A 21,713-nucleotide genomic window follows, 5' to 3' on the forward strand; every position below is an offset into this window, starting at 1 on the left:
TCTTAAGTAGGTACTTGGCTGAAAATCAGTTTTAGGCATGCTGTAAAGGGACTTTCTAATAAAAAAAGCCCTGAATCTAGACCAGCCTCCACATTTGTTTTATCTGGATTTGGAATGGTTAAAGAGGAATTTGCAAAGGAAAATAATAAAGGAACCAGCTTCTTTCATTTAAAAAGGCTTGTCTAAGTAGAGCCAAGTGGCAAAGGAATGCAGTGTAAGGATTGCAGTTTTTGTCACTCTAGTCTAACCAGATTTACATCCTCAAAACCAAAAACAAACAAACAGCCTCCCCCAAACAACATGAGAGAGCAGGAGCACTGCAGAACGGGAGCGTCACAAGTCAGGCAGAATACGCAGCCCTGGTTCGAAATTCTAAACAGCTGAGAAATAAATATGCAAAGTAGATTGTTCTGTTTGCAGATGGTAATCCTGCTACACTGATTTTTGCTCAGCTGTCTGATTTTTCAGTGTCTGCATTCCTGGTTCCTGGGGTTCCTGGTGAAGAAATAAAATATGAGTCACAGCGCACAGTTAGTTTCTGCACATCTGAAAGGGTAACTCGGTGACTGGAAACAGATTATTAGAGGCTCCTCTTGCCCTGCCGAATTCAATGCAGTGTCAGGGGACTGGGGAAAAGAAAATCTCTTCCCTGCTCTGCCCCTCATTTTTACAGCTGTAGGATAAAGGTTCTTGTAGATTGGCTTGTAGTATATTGTCTGCCTGGCCCAGCTCTCCCAGGGGTCTCTGTGGGGGGTGACGGCCGGCAGGCAGCACGCTGCTCAGCAAGGTGAGGCACATCTCTTCCCCTCCCTCTCCTGAGGATGACTCAGTCAGTTATTACAGATTTCCAGCTTCCAGCTAAAAATGGCATCAGAAGCAGTGCCCTGGAGGGAAGAGGGGGAGACAGAAGAAATGGGTTCTGTTCCTGTCTCTGCTTCCTAACACACTTACAGACACACGTGCAAGCACGCGCACACACACACACACGCGCGCGCGCAGGACCGATGCGCAGCTCGTCTGGGAAAGGTTTATTTTGCAGTCAGGGAGGTTAGCATTCTGCTAAAGGCTATTGCAAAGACTGGATCCAATTTTCAGAGCCTGTTGCCAATACTTGTGAGTCATTTCCTCGGAATCCTACCTTTGGTGTTTACTTCCCTTAGAAGGAAACTAGTAAAAGAATAATAATAGCTCCCATTCTTCGGAGAAAGTAGCACACAGCAAAGTGGGAGACAACTCAGCCCTTTGTTCCAAGACACTTCTGCTGGTTTGTTTGTTGTGTTTACTTTCTTCAGCAGACAAAAAGCGAAGAAGGCAACATAATGAACTCCAGAAACCATCTAATTTACGGTGCCCTTGACAGGCTTGCACTGCGGCACCGGAGTGAAAGTTAAGTGGGGAAGCAGTTTTAATTGGTACCTCTGGTAAAGAACAAGTGTAGAGACCTGCCTTGTGATTTGGGATGTCTCCTTACATAACAAAAGGGCTTTGCTTTTGCTCAGCACTGCCTGACTGCTGGGACCCCTTTTTTTCTCTCTGAATTTAGTCCCCATAACAACTACCATCCATTCAGTGCCAGCACCCGTTAGGAAGGTTAACTAACCAGAAACACTGCCAGCTATGGTTTGCAGCAATAGGAGTAGCTTTTACCTGCAAGGAGAGTGAAGTGTTTTGCAAACTGAGCTGAGCGGATCCTAGGTAGAGCTTCACATGCCTGGCAGGGCCACACAACCACCAGTGGGGTGGAGGCAGGGACCATATGAGGCATTTTCACTAAGAACACTGCAAAAAACACATATGCTTACTGAAATAAATAGCATGGTGCTTTATTGTTCTCCCAGAGCAGGCAGGCGAGGCAGCCTATGTGAGATGGCTGCAGTAAACTTGATGTCACCTTCTCACATATCTGCCAGAGCCCTGTGGGGAAAAAAAAAGGGGGGGGGGGGGGGGGGGGGGAGAGTGGAAATTTGCTTGTATTTTCATATGGTTGCATAAATTCCAGAGCAAACTCTGTTAGAACACCATTGCAGAGTTCATTGCATATAGCTCTGATAGGTGACATATACCCAGCAATAAAAAAGACACAAAAAACCCAACTTAGGATAGCATAGGATAGGATAGGATAGGATAGGATAGGATAGGATAGGATAGGATAGGATAGGATAGGATAGCATAGCATAGCATAGCATAGCATAGCATAGCATAGCATAGCATAGCATAGCATAGAATAGAATAGGATAGCATAGCATAGCATAGCATAGAATAGAATAGAATAGAATAGAATAGAATAGAATAGAATAGAATAGAATAGAACAGAACATAATTAACCAGGTTGGAAAATACCTTCAAGATCATCAAGTCCAACCTATCACCAACACCATCTAATCAATTAAACCATGGCACCAAGTGCCTCATCCAGGCTCTTCCTAAACACCTCCAGTGATGGTGACTCCACCACCTCCCCGGGCAGCACATTCTTTCTATGAAGAACTTCTTCCTAACATCCAGCCTAAACCTCCCCTGGTGCAGCTTGAGACTGTGTCCTCTTGTTCTGGTGATGGTTGCCTGGGAGAAGAGACCAACCCCTTCCTGGCTACAACCTCCCTTCACGGAGTTGTAGACAGCAAGAAGGTCTCCCCTGAGCCTCCTCTTCTCCAGGCTAAGCAACCCCAGCTCCCTCAGCCTCTCCTCACAGGGCTGTGCTCCAAACCCCTCCCCAGCTTTGTTGCCCTTCTCTGGACACCTTCCAGCAACTCAACATCTTTCCTAAACCGAGGGGCCCAGAACTGAACACAGGACTCAAGGTGTGGCCTTTTTTGTCAGTATAGAAACCTCCTTTAGTTCTGCTTCACAGAAACCAGAAACAAGGGAAAGCACAACCGTTAACAATGAATAAAACCAAACCAAACCAAAAAACACACGGAAAAAAATATCCCAAACCACAACACTTTTTTTTTTTTTTTTTCCTCTGAAAAAAATATTTGCTGAGAAAATCAGTGGAGTCAACAAACTTGGACAAAGTAACTCACAAAAAGTCTTTCTGGGAAGAATTCAAGTGAGAAGTATGAGAAGTATGGCATTAGAAAAGTTAGAGAAATGTTTGCTTGGAATCCTGTCTTGAGAGAGATGATCTGGATGAGGGCATTGAGTCCATCAGCAGTAAATTTGCTGATGACACCAAGCTGGGGGCAGGAGTTGATCTGCTGGAGGGTAGAGAGGCTCTGCAGAGGGACCTCGACAGGCTGGAGAGATGGGCAGAGTCCAAGGGCAGGAGATTGAACACATCCAAGTGCCAGGTTCTGCACGTTGGCCACAACAACCCTATGCAGTGCTACAGGCTGGGGTCAGAGTGGCTGGAGAGCAGCCAGGCAGAGAGGGACCTGGGGGTGCTGGTTGATGGTAGGCTGAACATGAGCCTGCAGTGTGCCCAGGCAGCCAGGAGGGCCAATGGCATCCTGGCCTGCATCAGGAACAGTGTGGCCAGCAGGAGCAGGGAGGTCATTCTCCCCCTGTACACTGCACTGGTTAGGCCACACCTCGAGTCCTGTGTCCAGTTCTGGGCCCCTCAGTTTAGGAAGGAGGTTGAGTTGCTGGAGTGTGTCCAGAGAAAGGCAATGAAGTTAGTGAGGGGTTTAGAACACAGCCCTGTGAGGAGAGGCTGAGGGAGCTGGGGTTGTTTAGCCTGGAGAGGAGGAGACTCGGGGGTGACCTTATTGCTCTCTACAACTACCTGAAGGGAGGTTGTAGACAGGCAGAGGTTGGTCTCTTCTCCCAGGCAGCCAATACCAGAACAAGAGGACACAGTCTCAGGCTGCACCAGGGGAGGTTTAGGCTGGATGTTAGGAGGAAGTTCTACACAGGGAGAGTGATTGCCCATTGGAATGGGCTGCTTGAGGAGGTGGTGGAGTCACCATCACTGGAGGTGTTCAGGAGGAGACTTGATGGGGTGCTTGGTGCCATGGGTTAGTTGTTTAGGTGGTGTTGGATTGGTTGATGGGTTGGACACGATGATCTTGAAGGTCTCCTCCACCCTGGTCTATTCTATTCTACCTGCAGTTGCATAATCTAAATCAGCACAGGAGTTCACTGAAGATACCTTTGAAACACTTTCATGGAAGGACAGTATCCTGACACAGAAATCAGTTTGTGATTGCAAGTTAATTCCTTTTCCACCAAACACCGAAGCCAGCTCTAGAAAAAGAAGGGGAAGGAAGAAAAAAAAAAAAAAGGAAAGCAAAAAGCAAAAAAAAATCAAACAGTGGATTCCTTGAAATTCCCTGAAGCTAGGGCCAAGAAATACAGGGAAAAACACTAGACTTGGCAGGCCTATGGTTTACCCGTACCTCTGAAGGATGAAGAGTTGAATTGACCCTGCTGGCACACAGAACTGTTGTTCCACCAGTCTAGTTATTTCAGGCAGCCTTAACCCTTTCGCTTTGCCCTTGCATCCTGCATGTGCTAGGTGATGTAACATCTGTTTCTGATATGAGGTGCAGCTGAAGGAACACAAAATCATCATTACCCAGGGCCTGCACTGTCTCACTGTCAGCTGTCCTCATTCCGCTCTTCTCTGCTTCCTCCCGGCAGTCTTCAGTTTGTGGTTCAGCATATCCCTCACTACAGGCCAGATACCACTCTGCACTGGCATGATGTGATACTGCAGTTCTTCTTCTGGGCCCCTCAGTTTAGGAAGGAGGTTGACTTGCTGGAGTGTGTCCAGAGAAGGGCAACAAAGCTGGTGAGGGGTTTGGAGCACAGCCCACTGAGGGAGCTGGGGTTGCTTAGCCTGGAGAAGAGGAGACTCAGGGGTGACCTTATTGCTCTCTACAACTACCTTAAGGGGAGTTGTAGACAGGTGGATGTTGGTCTCTTCTCCCAGGCAGCCAGTACCAGAACAAGAGGACACAGTCTCAGGCTGCACCAGGGGAGGTTCAGGCTGGAGGTTAGGAAGAAGTTCTACACAGAGAGAGAGTGATTGCCCATTGGAATGGGCTGCCCAAGGAGGTGGTGGAGTCACCATCATTGGAGGTGTTCAGGAGGAGACTTGACAGGGTGCTTGGTGCCATGGTTTAGTTGGTTGGGTGGTGTTGGATGATAGGTTGGACACAATGATCTTGAAGGTCTCTTCCAACCTGGTCTGGTCTATTCTATTCTATTCTATTCTATTCTATTCTATTCTATTCTATTCTATTCTATTCTATTCTATTCTATTCTATTCTATTCCATTCCATTCCATTCCATTCCATTCCATTCTATTCTATGGTATTTTTTCAGCATCTCCCTCACAACAGAACAGATACCACCCTGCACTGGTATGATGTGATACTGCAGTTCTTCTTGGGTATTTTTCAGCAGCAAGGGAAGGGGGAGATCTCTCTCTCTGCTCCCAGCCCATGGCTTGTCTCTTGGAAGTCAGATTTCCCGTTTAAATCCCACACAGCAAACTCTAGCTAGATTTTTGACTTCTTGCAGCCCTGCTGCTCACCCTGCCTCCAGAGTCCTGAGTGCAGGAATTGTCTTTGACTCTGCTTTCATTTACTGTGACTGGGCTGCCCCAGCGTGCTCTGATTCAGTGTCCCCAGTGTTTAAACTGCTTCATTCACAATATGACTACAACGCTGTGCATATCTACCCAGACAATAAACGTTCAAGGCCCTCGTTATCTCCCATCTCTGTAACTTCCTCCTCCTTGAACTTGTGGCATATCAGCCAGTTCAATCTATTTAAACACAAGCTCCAAACATCCTCTTTTCTGTTCACTGCTGTGGTCAAAGCCAATCCACTTCCTGCCTCCACTCATTCGCCTGCATCTAGTCTTTTGTTTTCACGTGCTAGGTAGTCACAGCTCCACCTCAGCTGTCATCACTTCACCACTGTCTTTACTGTATGACTCTTCTGTCTTTGACAGTGATGCTGGTGCCCTCGTGCCTTTATCTGCTGCTCCTAGGGGAGCCTTCTTGCCCTCTTTCACGACACTGTTGCCCACAGGATGCCCTGCCATCCTCAGCTAGCTGGCGATGCCAATCTTTGTTGCAGCAGCCGCAGATAGCTTACGATGGACGTGTGATATAGCTGGGGTTTGATGTTGTTAAGGCATGCTCACCGGTCTGGGGATGTGATTGTGCCTTTCCAGCTGTCTCTCGCTTTCTTACACCGTGGGTCTGCACAGCCTGCAAACAGTGGTTGCACAGCAGCATTTCTGACTGCATCTGCAGTGTGACTTTTTGGTAACGCCAGAAAGGTAACAGGTACCAAAACGATGGCAATTCTGTTTTCTGAGCACTGCAATCCAGACGCTAACCATGGTGTCACACAGTTAAGAAACGCTCTTCTTTTCTCAGGTCTTGTTGTTATGCAATGAAACTGCTCCAGCACATAGGATAAAGACCGAAACCACTGCAGCACTTGGGTACAAACCCGTGAGCTAAGCAAGGAATAGCCATCTTAAATCTATTTACATGTCTTCACTGATCTTGGTGAGACCTGCAGCATTATTGTCACAGGCATTTTATCTTTAAGTTTGGGTTTTTAGAGGCATTCTGGAACCGTATAAAGAGCCCTTTTCACTGACATAGCACCAGGCTTGTTATAATGTGAATGGCATCATTACAGTTCTCTCATTAACATCATAATGGCTCTGGAGGAATAGTGAGTGAAAACCTCAGCAAATGGAGTAGCAGCAACGTATAGTAGTCTTACTGTGCAGAACTGCCTATGGAAAGTTTGACATTTTAACCTTCAGGCTGCTGCAGATGCCTCGGGGTGTCCTCACACCGCATGCACTTGGCTGGCAAAACGGAAAAAATTGTGGTAGCCTAAGGATGGAAGGCTGGGTTCAATAAAGAACTGAGCCTGGCTTCCATGCCACTGGAGCCCACACAAGGCTCCCAAGTGGATTTTTCAAAATTAGATCCAGCCCTAAGTGTCAACCTTTCGCTGTGATTTTTGTATAGCAAATGCACTGTGTGCTCAAACATACATCTTTTGTCCTGTATTTCCAGTGGTGCTAATGGGGATGTAAGAATGCGTGTGCTGTTCTGCAAAGGCTCATTGAAACAAACAAGGCTGTGGATGAAATTCCTCCATTGCATAAGATCATGCAATATAAATGGGTCGGGCTTACGGCTGGAGGATGATGAGTTCTGGTTCTATTTCTGGCTCTGACAATGATTTGCTGCGTGACTTCTGGCAAGATACTCAGAAGTGGATTTTGCCACTCTTAACAGGGGAAAAACACAGTAGGTTGGCTCTTCAGGTGTAGTGCTAGAGGTCTTGCTTATGGAGCTACGTCTGGTAGCGCTTCTTCAACAAACACCACCTGGTACCTCAGGCTTTCAGTCTTGCCATGTCCAACCTCACCTTCCAGAAGGCTTTTCCCATGTACTCCCTTCCCACTCATTTGCAGCAGCTGGAAATCAGTGCTTCTGAAAATCAAAGGGGAACAAATAGCAAGCCCAGAGTCATAAGCCCTTTTAAAAGCCTGGTTCTCAGCTTCTGTGTGCTGAAGCAATTCCTTGCTTACAAAATGAGGCTCCTTTCATAGCTGAGTGCCACCTATACAGCTTTGTAACACACGCTGAGACCTTCAAGCTTGTTTCGGAGCGTTGGTTTTCTGGTTGATTTGTGTTTTCCTTTCCTCGGGAAGCTCTGTTCTTTATGCCCTGTTTTTGTACAGTTTGGAAACGTGGAGAATGTGCATGGACAGTAGCTATTTATAGGAGCTGTTAACTGGCCTGCCTCTATTAATTTTGCATGATGTAAATAGCAAGAAACAGTTCATTTACTTTACTGGCTGTCCAGAGAACTCAGTTTTTCCAGATACACACCAGCAGCACTGTGCAGAACGTGTCCCAACACTTCCTTTCTTTTGCTTTCCTTCACTTTTCTTCCTTCCTTTTGCTTTCCTTCACTTTTCTTCCTTCCTTTCCTTCTTCTGCTTAAGGATAGGACGAGCTATTTGTGATGAAACATGGCTTAAAAAACATCTTGCACGGTCAAAATCTCCAATTCTCATTACACAACCCTAGAAATAGATGCTGAATTCATCACGAGCGAAGAAATCCTGACTTTCCCAAAGCAGCAACGAGTTCCTTCCAACCCTTAATCTCTAAGGACAAATACTGGGTGTTGACACCATGCCAGCTTGAGAAGATTGATGTCTCCCTGTGAGTGATTCCTCAGTGCAGAATATTGTGAAAAATGCATGAGTACTTTCTAATGATGGTGTAATCTTTGCAGCCATGAAATCCATGACAGTTTAGCTGGTTCTTGGGCCTCTTTCTGGCCCTGCTCTTTAGGTCAGCAGACTGACCCATGTGTTGTTTTGACCAGCCCTTCCATATGTCAGTATTCTGCTGGTAAAACCAAACAAAGCAAAACAACACACGAAAACCCAAACCACGATGTGGGGAATAAATAATATGTCATTGTCTGTGTCAGGGATAACTTCCAACGGCCCAGCCTAGTGCCTTGCCATTCCCTATGTCATTGTTTCTTTGCCCAGGAAAAGCAAGATGACATTAATAGGCTACTGGAAGAAAACAGCTGAGGGCCATATGCAGTCTGTGATCAGTAAATTCATTCTGAGGAAGTGGCTCAGGCACCCTTGAGGATGACTTCAGCGAGGTCTGGTGGACAAACTGCCCATCAAGCACACTGCCTGGGGATTTCTCCTGACTTCACCTCCCATTTTCTGCCCCGGTGAGGAAGAAAGTAATCGAAGAAACAGAAAGTTAGAGCACGCTGGCAGCCCGTCTCTTAATAAAGTAGCAGCCCTGTGCATTCTTCCAGGATTTACGAAAACAACTGGCAGATACTACAGTTTATTTTGTTCCCCCTCTTGTTAGAGAGCGTTCAGCTGCTAACACAAACAATTGCTGAAATTTCACCTGCCCACCTGCGGCCCCTCCCTCCTGCTGCTTGTCCGGGCCCTCTTCTTCCTCCCGGAGAGCTGCACCGAGGGGGATCTACATCCCGCTTTCTTAGAGAGAGGAGGAGGAAGGAGAGGGAGGGGCCGGGCTGAGTCTAGGCGCATTGTTCCACGCTCCTCTGCCAAGAAGTAGGTGACTATGAACTCATCCCTTGCCCCTCGCAGAAAGTTTGCTTCCTCCCTTTCCGCCTGCTGCCGCGGCAGGAGGCAGCCCGCAGCCTGGCGCTGGCCCTGGAGTCCCCACTCCTGCTTAATATTCCGCCTGCTCCGCCGATGTTGTGCTTGGCTCCGGTGGGACTGCAACTCACGGCTTGAAACCGGAGCCAATTTTCTGTCTTAGTCTCGCAGTGTTTTGACTGGAGGCAGATCCAGTTCAGTCCGATCGGGGCTAGTGGAAACAACTACCCAAGTCTCCGCTGTCTGCTTCGTTCGGGAGGGAAGAAGAAAGAAACGCGTTTCCTGACTGCTGGGCGCGCTCCCTCGCACACACCCGCACACCCCGCTGCACACACACACGCACCGCAGCAGGCACACGCCAGACCCGTCGGTGCCGGGCGCGCCGTGCCATCGCCACCGGGGAAGAATGGGAAGCGTGTGAGCGGATCTGTGCCGGTGTGTGAGCAGCGCAGGGGCCGGGTCCAGGGCGGCGGCGGCGGGAGCAGGGCCAGGGGGCGGCGTTGGGGGAGCGCGTACAAACTCCCGGTGCCGGGGATCCCTCGCCCTTTGTGGGAGAGAGCTGCGGTCTTTCTCCTGCCCTAAGAAGGGGGGGAGGAATAGTCTGCGTGTGCCTGCGTAGGCGATATGTGCGTGTGTTTTGTATCCGTGTGTACAGGGGTATGACTGGCAGGGGGCGGGCCGCGGCGGTTGGGGGGGATCAGGTGAAGGGGCTGCCGCCGGGCGCTCACCGCCTTGCTTCACTTCCAGGTGCCGGCGCCCGCGATGACCCTGGTGCTGCCCATGCAGCGGCTGGGCCGCCCCATCGCCGGCGAGGGAGCCGCTGACCTCGCCGCCTACCGCGCCCTCTGGGAGCCGCCCTGCTGCGGCCGCTCCAGCCCCGCCGCCCCGCCGCCCCCTGCCCCGCCGGCCGCCGCCGGCCCCCCCGCCGCAGGTAGGCACCGCGCCGATCCGCCGCGGGAAGTGCCCGGGCGGCCACCTGGCCCCGCGGCGGGCGGGCGTGGGGGGAGCGGAGGTCCGTCCGCAGAGGGAGAGGCGCGGCGGCCTCGCCGAACCTGACTTGGGGCGGCGGCGGCGCGGGCTGGAGGCGGGGGCTCGCCCACGGGGCCGCAGGTGCGCGGGGTTCCGCGGGCGCCGCTCCGCAGCCGCGGATGCGCCGGCAGCCGCCGTCTGCCCGCCCGGCCGCCGGCGGGAGGCAGGGAAAGTTTTCCCGGAGGCGAGCGCGCCGGCCGCGGTAGCGGCTCCTCGGACTGCTGCCGCCTCTTAAAGCGGCTGTCGGCTGCCCGGGCCTGCGCGGCCGGCGGGCGCGGTGTCGCTCAGGTGAGGGTTCCGTTCTGATCGCCGCAGATACACGTGAAAATAGGCGGCGGAGTTCTCCTGCAGCGCGGAGGGAAATGAAAAGTATTTTGTTTGAAGAACCTCCGGCAAACTGCATGTCATTTGTCATATCTGATTTATTACCCGCAGGATCGCATTACAGGGGAATTTCAAATCCTGCAACAACATCCAAGATCACATACTTTAAAAGGAAATATGTGGAAGAAGAGGATTTTCATCCGCCACTCAGCAGCTGTACACATAAAGTATGTTTTCTAGTAGTCATTATTTTTGCTCTTGAGTTTCAGACGCTTAGTAACACTCGACTGCCCCAATTCCAGAAGGCTTGAAACATTCCACTGAAATTAGGAGAACAATCCAGCTGTTTGCTCAGAGACAAAAAGCTGTCACATTTATTATTTTATTGTCATCGAATTGCTTAGGAAGCAAAGGCATTTCTTCCTTTATAACAACTGCGAATGGAAATGCTGAGAATAACTTCTTTTTTTCTTTAGATTGTTTTGTTCTTAGCTAGTTTGTATCCTGCTTACAGAAACAGCTCTGTAACGGCATTTGAAGAGCAAAAAGGAAGGGCATAAATAAGAAGGGCCCACAGTTCCCCAACCATTCCAAACTTTTTTTCCAGGGGGGAAAAATAATAATAGGCTCCATGTACCTTGGATGGGTTACAGATCTTCTATGAAGCCAGAATGACTTGGAAAGCAAGTAGAAGGTCCTTTAGTATTTAATTCTGTTTATTAAAAAGCTGATAACAGATTAGTAAATGAAAGAATATTATTTCTTTTAGTTTTAAAGCAAGGGAGGGATTAGAAGAAAGGAAGGGATTAGAAGAAACACTTTCTATGCCAGCAGATACTTAACTTGAAATCAGAACTTTTATTTAATGAGAGGTTTTATGCTCTCATTCATTCATTCATTAAGGGCCTTCAGATACCATCCTTACCTTGCTGGATTGCTCCTGACCCATGGCAGTCCAGTGCTGCATTTGAGAGGACATAGGATAAGCTGATTAAAGGGGAATGGCTTATGGGAGGCAGTAGTACCACAAGAGCCCCAGAGACTGAAAGCTAAACCAGATCAAGATGTGGAGTGAGTTTATACCTTTATGTGCTCCACAGGGGCAGCCTTCTGAGATGTGAGAAGAGCCAAGTGCCTACCATGGGCATTGGCTAGGGAGGTCTGCCTATTAGGTTCTTGTTTCCCTAGAGGGATTTCCCTGGAGAGAAGTGAGCAGTAATGCCAAGCTTGCTTCTCAAGGGCTTTAGAGTAGCCAAAGGAATTTTTAGCCCCAAATAGTATTAACTAGAAATAAGTACCTGACCAGAAAGGTGAAAAACTGCCCTACCATTAATTCCAGAAGGTGCCTGGTCTGTTGCCAAAGCAGTGAATAAATAGCACTGTGGGTGCTGAAAAAAAAGGTGCTCTGGTTGGTGAGCATCTCTCCTGCATCACTCACTGATTTCAGCCATTGTTTTTCCTTGGCTAGATTGTTGCATGATTTTCCTCACAAAAGAGGAGGAATAGCTCCAGGGAGGAAAGCCTGGGTCACCAGATTTCAACACAGAGCTTTGGGGAAGAGGGGATGCCCACCAGGTTTATTTGCATTTCTCACATGTTTTTATACTTCTGCTGCCCAGTGAAGAAAAAGTAATGGTCTGAGAGTCCCTTGCCCCATAGAGGGTGTGATGGTAGAGTCTAGAGTGTTTCTCCAGAGGGCTGTTGGGAAACATTTTGTTTTGAAAGCCTTGGACAACTTGTTCCTACTGGTGACCCTCTGGGAGGTATCTCCAGGAGGATCACAGTTCAAGACCTACCCTTTTGCTCCAGACTTGTATGGCTTCAAAGGCCACTGCTGCAGCAGGTATAAAGGATGCAAATTAACCCATAGGTTTATTGTGATTTATAACGAGTCATTTATTGTGGAAAATTACTGTAACAAAGAAGAATTTCAGCTGTGAACTCACATGAGAACATGGCTGGGTTTTTTTTTTCACAAGGCACTGTGCTGCTTCTAAGCCCTGCAGACAGGACCAGGCTGTGGAAAGAGCTAGAGGGCTGAGGAGAGTTGAATGGATGTGAAAAGCAGCTGTGCTTTAAGCTCTTTCAGTCCTCATAGATACAACTTCCACTCAGCAAAAATGCTGTAACCATGTGGGAAAGGGAAGAATGATCAAGCCACAGATTGGGGGGGGGGGGGGGGGGGAGGAAATTCAGAGCAGTCTCTCTTTGTGCTGTGCTGCTCTCCTACACAACCCAAAATCTTACTAAAAATGAAAATGAGCTAATAGTGCTTGCAGTAGCATGCATTGCCCCCTCTCTTACTTTGATTCCCAGGGTAGCAATTACAGCCCAGAATCCAGGACCTCCCAGGGGTAGTAACCTGCTCAGGCTGCCAGTGCTGGGAAAGGGAATCCTGGAAGGACCATAGAAGGGAGAACAAATCTGTGGGCGCGAAGCCAGGATTTCTGCAAATCTCTATCCTCTCTTCATTTCCTGACCTTGTCCCTGCCTATCTGCATTCCTGCTGGCCCTGTATGGTGCTGGGTGTAGTACACAGGCCAACAGCTGCTCTCCAGATGCCATGGTGCTCTGAGATTGGTGTCTTCTTCGTGCACAAGAGCAGTATAAGGGAGCTTGGCAAATGGAGACCTCCTTGCTGGAGGGCCTCTTCCACTGGCAGTGGATGAAATGCTCCAACACTTGCTGCATGAGGCAATGTATGCTGGCTGCATCTTGCAAACCTTGAGGCTGCAAGAGGGAATCTACTTGGCTTCAGAGCTTTGTAGAAGCCCCACAGGGGGTGATGGGATTGGGTCCATTTACATCAAAAAGCCCCCAGCCATCACTGAAGCAAAACTGCACAACAATTTTATATTTGAGCCCCAAATGCAAGTAAAGAGCCAGATCTGTGCATCTGGATTTCACTCTCCCATCCTGGATTCATGCCTTGCAATTGCCTCTGTGGTGTCACACTCGGCTGCTCCCCTCCTGAACCTGGTTGAATGCTGTGGCCAAGAAAAAGCAGCTCCCCAGCTGCATGCATGTGCAAAACTAAAAGCCGGTTTTAGGCACCTCAGGAAGACAATGAGAAAGGTAATGGCACAGGGGGAATAGTTTGCCTGATTTTCTTTCTCCTTGCCTAGAACAAAACCAGCTGCCTTTAGTTCTGCATTTCCTGTCTTCTGTGTTTTCAGATGATCTCTGTGTTTGAGGAGCGCGCCCATATTCTTTACATGTCTTTGGAAAAGCTGAAATTCATTGATGATCCAGAAGTCTACTTGAGGAGATCTGTGCTCATCAACAACCTCATGAAGAGAATCCACGGAGAAATCCTCATGCAGAACAGTTGGTGCTTCTCCACCTGCTCCTTCAGTGGCACCTCCCCACAAGAGTGGTTTGTGCCTCAGGACTGTCCATACAGGAAACGTCTTCGGATGGCAAAGGAGGAGTATGAGAAGCTCCACACGTGCTGCTTCTATCAAGAGTGTGGCAGTCACTACTTAAATCTACCCTACTCTGTTAATGCTAATACAGAAAATACTTCCTCCTCTTCCTCCTCCTCTTCCTCCTCCCTCCCCATTTCTTTGCCAAGCTGTTCCCAGCAGGTGGATTATGACATTGGCAGTGCCCCTTCTTACAGGAGTGATGACCAGATACCTGCTAATGAAATATTCATCACTAATGCCAGGCCTCACAGTAATCAGGAAAAGGCAAAATTTAACGATGAGAAAGGAGGTAATGAACCCGAGCGAGAGAGCATCGCCCTAAACTGTGAGCCTGTCAAAGGCACCCATGCTCTTGAATGTAAAGGCAAATTTTATGACTATTTTGAGACTGGATGCAATGACAAGAGCAACATAAGTGAATCTTGGAAAAAATCCTTGAGGAAAAAGGAATCTTTACCAAGTAATAAAACGTGCTGCAGCAAAGGAAGTAAAATATGAGGCATCTTTCTTGCTCTGTTGAAGCATGCACAGCATGTTCTTTGGCTATCCAGTTTTTATTTTGAAGGGTTTGGGGTTTTGGGTTTGTTTTTTTTTTCCCCTTTTTTTATAGTTTTCTACAAAGGATAACCATCATGCCACAGCCATCACATGTAGTTTTAAGTGACTGGAGAGCAGATTGCATAGAGTGTCTCCATGATCTGCATCAGCGGGCTGTTTATAAATATGGAGACTTCATAAAGAGCGCAGTTGTGTTGCCGCTTAGCACAATAGCCTGTGCAGCTATGGTGTAGCTTTCCTCACTGAAAATACCAATCAGCCAGATGGGGAAAACATATTGTTTTATAGATCCCCCGCCCCCAAGAAGTCTGCCATTAATTAAGAAGAACCTCCATTGTGTTTACCAAGGAATTAGAAGTCGGGTAAACAAATTGATGCTACCAGCAAGGGTGACATGCTCCTTGGAGCTCAGTGTCTGTTCTGACAAAGGATTGTCTTCATGGACTGGGAATAAACCATCCTTCACATTTTGTATTGCTGCTCCTGAATTCCTGGATTGGGCATCATCTGGTGGTTTGTTTTTTTTTTCAACTGACAAAATAGGACATAGCATAAAGAAATAACCTGTTTATGGGATGTTAATCAGAAGCACAACATGCCGCTCAAGTACTGGCATGTTTTCACCTCGGATGTAATAACTCATGAGGCTTCTTGTTACACAGGGCAGGTTTTTTTTTTTTGGTGCCTTACATTTTGTCTTAATTTTTGCCAGTGTGAAAATTAAGTATAAATCAGCGATACAGCAGGGATTTAACCTAAATAGAGAGGGGGGGGGCTGGGGGGAAGGAAGGGGGGGGAGGAAGGCAACCCACAGGGTGGATCAATATTATTAGAAACCTTTAACCTTTGAAGTATTGTGTTCAACTTCCTATTCAAACATCTCTGTTCTTCCTTTTTGATGCTCAATTGCTTTTTGATTTGCCATCCTTAGGAAGGGATTTAAGAAACAATAGAGAGATGTCTCTTGTAAACAAGCATTAGATGCTTGCGTGTTTCTATGGCAACTGTCTGTTGCTGGGGCTCTCTGGTTTTTTTTGTTTCCCTTCTTCGTATAATGAAGTTCATGAACCAGTGGCATGTTTTATACTTTATTCTGTTTGGCATAATTTCTCTCTTTTAGATTGCAAAAGCATGCGGGAGTTTTCTATGACTTTTGCTGTCGATTTAAAGAAAAGGATCAAGGGAAAACAGAAAGCACAATGTTAATCAGTGTGGTGAGAAACATGGTTTTATCTGAATGAATGTAAGGGGTTTAATTGTGGAAAAAAAAAAAAAGAAACATTTTGGAGAAATGAGCTGAGATTTCAGTAGCAAGGGATGACGTTCAGGTAGAGCCTAAGCGGGCCTTGGGCACAAATGGGCCGCTTGAAACGCCCAGAAGACATTGGCTGGGGTCGGACTGAGGGTATCGTCTTAGATCCACCACATTAATTAGCTCCTACAGTCCCCATAACAACTGGCAGGATGTGCTTGGCAAAATAGCCTCATGCAGGCCACAGCTGACTCATAATAGCTGCCTGTTCCTGTAGTGTCATGCACTCAAGTGACATCTTCTCTGCTTGGTTCGTGTCCAGAGGGTGAAATTCACCTCTGTGCGGGGGAGGCAGCCAGCTCGACACTGGGCTTGAGGATCCCTGGGGGGACATCACCCTGGGCTGCCCTTGGTTTAGTGTTGAAGCCAGCCAGGTCTCTGTGTCAGAGACCGCCTGCTCTGGGTTTCGTAGGCTCAGCCCGAGTCCTCCTGGGCCGTGGTTATTTTGGGTAGTGTGTGCACCCCACAGTCACAGCTGCAGACTGGCTGCTTTTGGTGACTAAGCCCTGTGGTGGTAGCGCAAAGCTCTCTCCGGGCCAAAGTGGACACAAAGTAGGACAAAGCAATGATAACCTTTATGTGGTCAGGTGAGTTGGAAGCCATAACTGTGTAAGGGTTATCATTGTGAAGAGCCACAAAGGAAGTGAAAGTCCCACCTGATTTCTCCAAGACAGAAGCTTTTTTTATTACTAAGAATAATATTAAATATAGATCTCATTCATACAGTGTATGAGTAGGATCAGCAGTTAGACATTTGTCCACAAGGACCAATTTTGGGTTTGTTTTTTTTAAATGCTTTTTTTCTTGTGTTACACCCAGATAGTCTAGTAATGTCTGCTCTTTTCCAATATTTGATAAACACTTGGATGTTTTAAGCTTAAATATTAGATGCTTGTATACTAATGTGTTGTTGTAGTAAAGTGAAATTTCCTTGATATATATTTATTAAAATGACGAAAATTCATTTTAATTTTACATCTCCAATGGCTACTGGGTCCTTCCCCCCTCCCCCCCATGCTCCCCACCCACACCTAAGGAAATGCCATTTGATCAAACTGCTCCCTGCTGGAGAGGTGGCCCTGCGGTTGCCTGCTCACCTCAAGCTGAGTCCAGGATGGAGCTCGGCCTTCTTGGGGTTTTCAGGAGCCTTTGGGACAGTCTGAAGGTACACTAAGAAGCAATAGATTTCTCTGCAGACTTGCATGTACAGCCAAGGAAAACATCTGGCCAAATGCTGCCCAAACCACAAATCAGCTAACACTTTAGGGGGAGGCCAAAGCTTTTTGACCATAAGGGGCTCCTTGGACTGCAAGAAGAAGCCTGCACACATAAACCATTGCAGAGTCTTCTGAATTGAATTTGCACCAGCTGAAGTGACAGATCGACAGAACTCTCTGTCAGCTCTGGCCTCTAACAGCTTCTTTTGTTCCAAAGACATGCAGAAATTAATCTGTTGCCACTCCTGACAATCTACTGAGAGTCAGCAGGGTCTGTCATATAATGAAGGTTGGCCTTAGGATAAGTGATCTTTTGTGCTTTCCTTTGGACCCTGCCTCACTAAATAATAGCAAATACTGAAAGTAGATGTATTTGACTTGGGAGTCCACTGAGTTATGCTGTTTGCTTTGGAAGAGACAGGGGTATTTCATGTTAGAAAAGGGAGTTGGAAACACCCCTGTTCAATTGCCAGACCTTGATAGGATTTCCAACTTGAGCTTGGGTGAATGGATTTCCTGGTTTAAATTTGGTTTGATTTATGGCATGTGAAGAGTATAGACTTGATAGGCCTTTTCCCTATTGCACACTCCAGAATTAAGGACATTTTGCTTGTATCACAAATTCTCAAGAAGCAGTGATTTTCCAAGATCATGGTAATGCCTTTCATCCACGTGGCCCATGCAGAGCTGCTACATGAATTCTCATCTTCCTGGCCTTACCTGCCTGGAAGAGCTGGACAGAAGAGCTTCTGTCTAAGCAGATTGTTTTGTTCTCCCTTACAAGATACTTTGCTCCTAGACTATAAAGTACTGCACCTTTTGGCAGGCTAATAATTGAGCAAATAATACATGGAAAACAGCAACAGAAAAATATGTTTCTGTTGTCAGGTCTGGTTTACTGTTGCTAAGAACACAAGTGTCATTCTATCTTCAGGATTGCTTTCCACCAGGTAATACATTTCCCTTCGAAATGCACAGTTCATCTGAGTTGAAAACATCATGTTCTTTTTTCAAAGAACCTCCCCACCTGGAGTACTATGTCCAGTTCTGGAGCCCCTATTACAAGAGGGATCTGGAGGTGCTGGATGGTGTCCAGAGAAGGGCCACGAGGATGAGCAGAGGGCTGGAGCACCTCTCCTGTGAGGACAGACTGAAGGAGTTGGGTCTGTTCAGTCTGGAGAAGAGAAGGCTCTGAGGTGACCTCATTGTGGCCTTCCAGGATCTGAAGGGGGCTACAGGAAGGCTGGGGAGGGACTGCTCAGGATCTCAGGGAGTGATAGGACTAGGGGGAATGGAATGAAGCTGGAGGTGGGGAGATTCAGGCTAGATGTGAGGAGGAGGTTCTTCACCATGAGAGTGGTGAAACCCTGGAATGGGTTGTCCAGGGAGGTGGTTGAGGCCCTGTCCCTGGAGGTGTTTAAGCCCAGGCTGGCTGAGGCTCTGGCCAGGCTGATCTAGTGTGGGGTGTCCCTGCCCATGGCAGGGGGGTTGGAACTAGATGATCCTTGTGGTCCCTTCCAACCCTGAATGAAACTATGAAACTATGAAAGCACATGGCACAAGACTGTTGTCCTTCATACATACCTCACACACTGGGTAAAATGTGCCTGTTCTTACTGGATTAGCCAGTCTGTTGAAACGGGCTGACATGAGCATCCCCAGCACTCAAATAGCCTCAGCTGGCACTGGTTTGCAATGCCAGCATAGCAGCTGGCTCCACAAAGAAAACAAATTGCAGCTGAGCCACAGAGATGAAGTGTTTCTTTCAGTCCTGAAGGTGTTACACCCTAAAGTCAAGTTGTGGTAAGGAGACTTTTTTTCACATTTCATCTTCCTGTGTGTCCTCCATCCTCCTTTCACGCCTCTCATCTACCAACCATCCTTTTACTGAAGACCAGGACAGTACACTGGGTGCCACCACCCTTCAGGTTTGTGCAGGGGAAGCAGGGAGCTAGTGGAGAGGTGCAGCATGATCTCAAGGGGAATTTGATCAAACTAATTGGGGTACAGTGTGTCTCAGCTGCTTTGTGGCCCCTCTGGAGGCCCATGCCAATTGCAACCCTCCCAGTTAAATGGCCTTTCCAGCTGCCAGCAGCTCAAATTGCCACCAGGGTAGTGATCTGGTGATTAAGGGAATATGGCTGAAGCAGAGATGTGAAGGTGATTTCCAGTCTGCATTTGACTTGTGCCCTTTCATTGGCTTCTTGAGATAAATGCTGCAGAGAGAGTTGCAGCAAATGCAATTGCTACTTACTCATGAGAGGAATCTTGATAAAAGAAGTTTCTTTAGATTATCACAAAGACAGCCAGTCAGTCACGTCAGAGAAAGGTATAAACTGCTGTGGGGTAAAGGATTTGGTCTGGTATTTCACTCAGTTAACAGAAGTCTCACATGGAAGCCTCCCAAAGGGACCTAAACTTTTTAACTGCCTGTCCCTTGCTTTGCAGCCTTGAAGAAAAGGGCTGCCCTGGCTTTCCAGAGGTAACCTTTTGGGATCCGCAGTACTGGGATGAGGTTTTCTGCAGCTGCTTGAAGCACCCCCAGAGGCTTTTCCTGGCAGGGTGTGCAGAGCCTGCTAAAGATCACAGCCAGGGAAGCGCTGCAAAGGGTCTTGCTGGAAACGTTAGGAGATGTGAATCTTCCACAAGGCATCTCATGTAACAGCCAAGCCGCTCAGTCACGACTACTTGGAATACACAGCAATTTCCTGTGTTTTCTCAATCTCGCTTTAACTTCTCTGACAGATGGGGAAAGATGACTAAACCCAGGGAGTTTACAAAAGTTTGTCTTGTGGTGTTTGCAAACTGTCTCTGTGAGGTCCATTTTCTCTAATGTAAACATAGCCGTGGCGGAGTGCCGAGTGCCTTCGCAGCAGCTAGGCCTAAGGCTGCTAATGTGAGGTGTACCCAGCCAGCCAGCCAGGGCTGCGCTGGGGACTGAGCATGAAACAGCCCTGGGGCTGAGGAGTGTTAGGATGAGACCTTCACTCCTCTTGGCTCTCCGCAGAGAATATGAAGCAAAGCAGCTGTGGCTGTAAAACCAGACTGGATTTACCATTCAGGGTCAGTGGCTTTCCATGTCAGGGGACCTGGGGTAGGTGTGGAAGGTTAGGTCACACTCCAGTGGAGTAATCCTGGGAAAGCAGTTATGTTTGGGGATGTAGTTGGCCTGTTGTTGCTCTCCCTGGCCTTTAAGTCATAGCAGGGAAGTGAATGTGGTATTTCAGTTCCAGGGCTTTGCAGAAGTGGTGCAGACTGCAAGGTATGCAGAGCTTTCTCAGCAGATCCAGTTGAAAGGACAGGTGCCAGAACACTGGAACAGGCTGAACAGAGAGGCTGTGGAATCTCCTCTTCTGAAGACATTCAAAACCTGCCTGGATGCATTCCTGTGTGACCTACTGATGTCTACAACTACCTGAAGGAAGGTTGTAGCCAGGTGGGGGTTGGTCTCTTCTCCCAGGCAACCAGCACCAGAACAAGAGGACACAGTCTCAAGCTTCACCAGGGGAGGTTTAGGCTGGAGGTTAGGAAGAAATTCTTCACAGAGAGAGAGATTGGCCATTGGAATGTGCTGCCCAGGGAGGTGGTGGAGTCACCATCACTGGAGGTGTTTAGGAAGAGACTGGATGGGGTGCTTGGTGCCATGGTTTAGTTGATTAGATGGTGTTGGGTGATAGGTTGGACTCGATGATCTCAAAGATCTTTTCCAACCTGGTTTATTCTATTCTATTCTATTCTATTCTATTCTATTCTATTCTATTCTATTCTATTCTATTCTATTCTATTCTATTCTATTCTACCCTATTCTATTCTATTCTATTCTATTCTATTCTATTCACTTCTGCTCTGGCAGGGGGATTGGACCAGATGATCTTTTAAAGTCCCTTCCAACCCCTACCGTTCTGTGATTCTATAAGCAAGTACTTAAACTTCTCTTAACCTCTGTGTTTGAGTTTCAACTCTGAGGATTGCAGGGAGTGCGAGGAAAAGTCACAGATGGGTAGGCTGTGTACAATCAGCAGTGTGCACACTGAATGAACACCCTCCCCCCAAAAAAAAACCAGGCAGATACTGAATTTGAAAAATAACTTCTCTTCCATGGCTAGTAATTCTTCTTAATTAATACAGCATCATTCTCCAATTTACTGCAGAGAGCATCTAATCTGTCACACCAGGACTGCAGGAAGGAGATAAATGGTCTGCCTGCTCAAGTTCAGTCCATTTAGTGCTACCTCCTGCAGTGGTGTTTTCCCCGTGGAATACCCTACCAGGCTCATCAGTCTGCACTGCAGGCTGTGTTTGCCTGCAGCAACTAAAGCCCTGGCTGCTGCAAAGGAAAGTGAAGGCTTGGTGGCCATGCCTCCTTCATGAGTAACTGGCCTGTAGCTGTCGCAGCTGCACATCTCTGGGAGGCCACAACGCTGCTGCCACTATTGCCTTGCTGCCACTATTGCCTTGCTGCCACTATTGCCTTGCTGCCACTACTGCGTTGCTGCCACCATCGCCTTGCTGCCACTACTGCCTTGCTGCCACTGTTGCCTTGCTGCCACTACTGCCTTGCTGCCACTGTTGCCTTGCTGCCCCTATCGCCTTGCTGCCACTACTGCCTTGCTGCCCCTATCGCCTTGCCGCCACTACTGCCTTGCTGCCCCTATCGCCTTGCTGCCACTGTTGCCTTGCTGCCACTACTGCCTTGCTGCCCCTATCGCCTTGCTGCCACTGTTGCCTTGCTGCCACTACTG

The 21,713-nt window shown here is 47.9% G+C and overlaps 2 protein-coding genes and 1 long non-coding RNA gene across 6 annotated transcripts in view; 2 read left to right on the plus strand and 1 right to left on the minus strand.

Moving 5' to 3' along the window:
* Positions 1-1,807: 1,807 nt before the first annotated feature.
* On the minus strand, positions 1,808-4,867 carry LOC137454802 (uncharacterized). The gene is made up of 2 exons (XR_010990685.1): positions 4,341-4,867; positions 1,808-1,914 (listed from the first exon to the last, which is right to left on the minus strand). It is a non-coding gene; the product is annotated as an uncharacterized lncRNA (long non-coding RNA).
* Positions 4,868-9,037: 4,170 nt separating this feature from the next.
* On the plus strand, positions 9,038-14,909 carry SERTAD4 (SERTA domain containing 4). Of its 4 annotated transcripts, none has more exons than XM_068165094.1 (4): positions 9,038-9,055; positions 9,851-10,034; positions 10,568-10,683; positions 13,633-14,909. In XM_068165094.1, exons 2-4 carry the CDS (start codon positions 9,866-9,868, stop codon positions 14,380-14,382), a joined length of 1,035 nt encoding a protein of 344 aa, XP_068021195.1. In that variant the 5' UTR covers positions 9,038-9,055; positions 9,851-9,865; the 3' UTR covers positions 14,383-14,909. The 4 variants fall into 4 exon arrangements, with proteins under 4 accessions (XP_068021195.1, XP_068021196.1, XP_068021193.1 ...); XM_068165095.1 differs by lacking the exon at positions 9,038-9,055 and adding an exon at positions 9,249-9,538; XM_068165092.1 differs by lacking the exon at positions 9,038-9,055 and adding an exon at positions 9,633-9,729.
* Positions 14,910-18,733: 3,824 nt separating this feature from the next.
* The window catches only part of HHAT (hedgehog acyltransferase), a 272,236-nt gene continuing 269,256 nt past the window's right edge, over positions 18,734-21,713 (plus strand). The window contains exon 1 of the mRNA XM_068165118.1: positions 18,734-18,774. The gene's annotated coding sequence lies outside the window, so the exon portion shown is untranslated. The remainder of the gene's footprint in view (positions 18,775-21,713) is intronic.

The sequence above is a fragment of the Melanerpes formicivorus genome, unplaced genomic scaffold (assembly GCF_026170545.1).
Source record: "Melanerpes formicivorus ecotype bairdi unplaced genomic scaffold, bMelFor1.0.p_v2 SCAF_84, whole genome shotgun sequence".
NCBI classification, from domain to species: domain Eukaryota; kingdom Metazoa; phylum Chordata; class Aves; order Piciformes; family Picidae; genus Melanerpes; species Melanerpes formicivorus.

Bases quoted from the DNA above. Each gene is read 5' to 3' on its own strand.
- SERTAD4 (XM_068165094.1), top strand. From the start codon at position 9,866: ATGACCCTGGTGCTGCCCATGCAGCGGCTGGGCCGCCCCATCGCCGGC. The intron at 10,035-10,567 runs GTAGGCACCGCG...TATTACCCGCAG, and splicing joins CGCCGGCCCCCCCGCCGCAG to GATCGCATTACAGGGGAATT. The intron at 10,684-13,632 runs GTATGTTTTCTA...CTGTGTTTTCAG, and splicing joins TCAGCAGCTGTACACATAAA to ATGATCTCTGTGTTTGAGGA.